General features: G+C 36.5%; 1 protein-coding gene across 1 annotated transcript in view; it reads right to left on the bottom strand.

The window, feature by feature from the left end:
- LOC125028010 (electron transfer flavoprotein subunit alpha, mitochondrial-like) overlaps positions 1–1,410 on the bottom strand; it is a 5,907-nt gene extending 4,497 nt beyond the window's left edge. The window contains exons 1-3 of the mRNA XM_047617266.1: positions 1,266–1,410; positions 513–659; positions 1–84 (exon numbers count right to left, since the gene is read on the bottom strand). The exon at positions 1–84 is cut by the window's left edge and continues 58 nt beyond it. Coding sequence (XP_047473222.1) covers positions 1–84; positions 513–659; positions 1,266–1,304 — 270 coding nt within the window. The 5' untranslated portion in view covers positions 1,305–1,410. The remainder of the gene's footprint in view (positions 85–512; positions 660–1,265) is intronic.
- Between the last annotated feature and the right edge of the window lie 153 nt (positions 1,411–1,563).

Genomic DNA, 1,563 nt, shown 5'->3' with positions numbered 1-1,563 from the left:
TTCAGGAAGGAAACCTACAAGAGCATCAGAATCGGCAACGAGAATCTTGGTAATGCCGCTGGCTTTGGTTAGCTCTTCAACCACCTGGAAACACAATAAAACAGATAAATAATAAGATCTTAATAATTAGATGATTGCCATATCTTCTGCGACTTGGGCTCCAACAACAGGCCCCCCAAAAAAAATGTAGTAATATAATGATAGTTTTAAAAAGAGAATTTTATATATATAATATATATTCTGGAAAGATGGAATTTACACTGGTTCGCTATTTAACCATGTATTGCTAGAAAGGTTTACAAATCCTATATAACCAGAATATATGTAATGGAGATTTATTGGCCTTCACAGAAACTTCAACAATAAATACAGGACCAGTTACAGATGCACGGTTATCTTTTAATCCGTCACTTCTCCAAAAAATCAACAAATATCTATTTCAAACTAAATGAGCAATCACGAATCCTACATTTCAAGAAAAGACGAGTAAAAATAACGCCAAAAAAGTCTACCTTCGAGCAGTTGTGGCCGGCAACGAGGCAGGACACATCACCTCCTAGCTTCTTAGCTGCTGTGATGGCACTGAGGGTTATGGGAGTAAGGGCGTTGTTGTCATGCTCGGCAACCACCAGCGTCGACTGGAAGCGACGACTTGCTGCCTGAAAAGGTGAATTTGTGTAAGTGCTTTGAAGCGAAGTTAAGAAGAAAAGGAGAAATTATAATAAAATTGGGGTAAATAGACAAGAATGATGTTACAAGGAGATACAATTTAATGATGATGATGATAAAAACATATAAAAAGGGAAAAAAAGACAACAATTTACAGGAAGAAAGGAAAACCGGCCTGTTAACTCATGATATTTAATGTATTTATCACAGTCGCAATGTAACTGTTCTCTGAAGGACCAGCATGAGAAATCTTAAATAAAAATGCCTTTATTTCGTCTTCCATCTTTAGGGTTATCTAATGGAACACAAATTCACCCAACTAACAGCACTGACTCTCACACAACTTTCCCTCCGAAGTGAAAGTACCAATCACACTGGAAATATTAAAAACCAGACTTATAAACCATAAAATAGTACCCAAAACCATTAAAAATAAAAACCATACCCAATTTTCGGGGCGAGGAGGAGAGGGGAGTCCTATTAACCCACCTTAAAAACCACTCTATTTTGCCAAATATCCAATTCAATTCAGACCTCTACACAACCCAATGGTTTCCCTTATGATACTAAAAGCCATTAAATTCTATTAAATTTACCTGGCAGAGGCGAGTGGCGTTTCTCGTTACGGCGAACATTTTTCTCCGGCCAAAGTTACGTCTTTCCTTCGCCGTGATATAACTTTCTCGGTGTGCTAAACTTAGCTCAAAAGTGCTACGTTTATGGGTTCATTTATGTATATCTTTTTATTGTGTATTAGTTCGATTGGGCCTTTTTTTCTATTTTCATTTGGTTTGATTTGGGAACTTGAGTAAACCTGAGTAATTTATGATGTGTTTGGTATGCGTTTGATTGGTTAGAAAAAAAAAAAAACTTTTTGATTACAGGTAACAAATG

The sequence above is a fragment of the Penaeus chinensis genome, chromosome 8 (genome assembly GCF_019202785.1).
Source record: "Penaeus chinensis breed Huanghai No. 1 chromosome 8, ASM1920278v2, whole genome shotgun sequence".
Classification (NCBI taxonomy): domain Eukaryota; kingdom Metazoa; phylum Arthropoda; class Malacostraca; order Decapoda; family Penaeidae; genus Penaeus; species Penaeus chinensis.
This window is presented reverse-complemented; position numbering and strand designations above follow the sequence as displayed.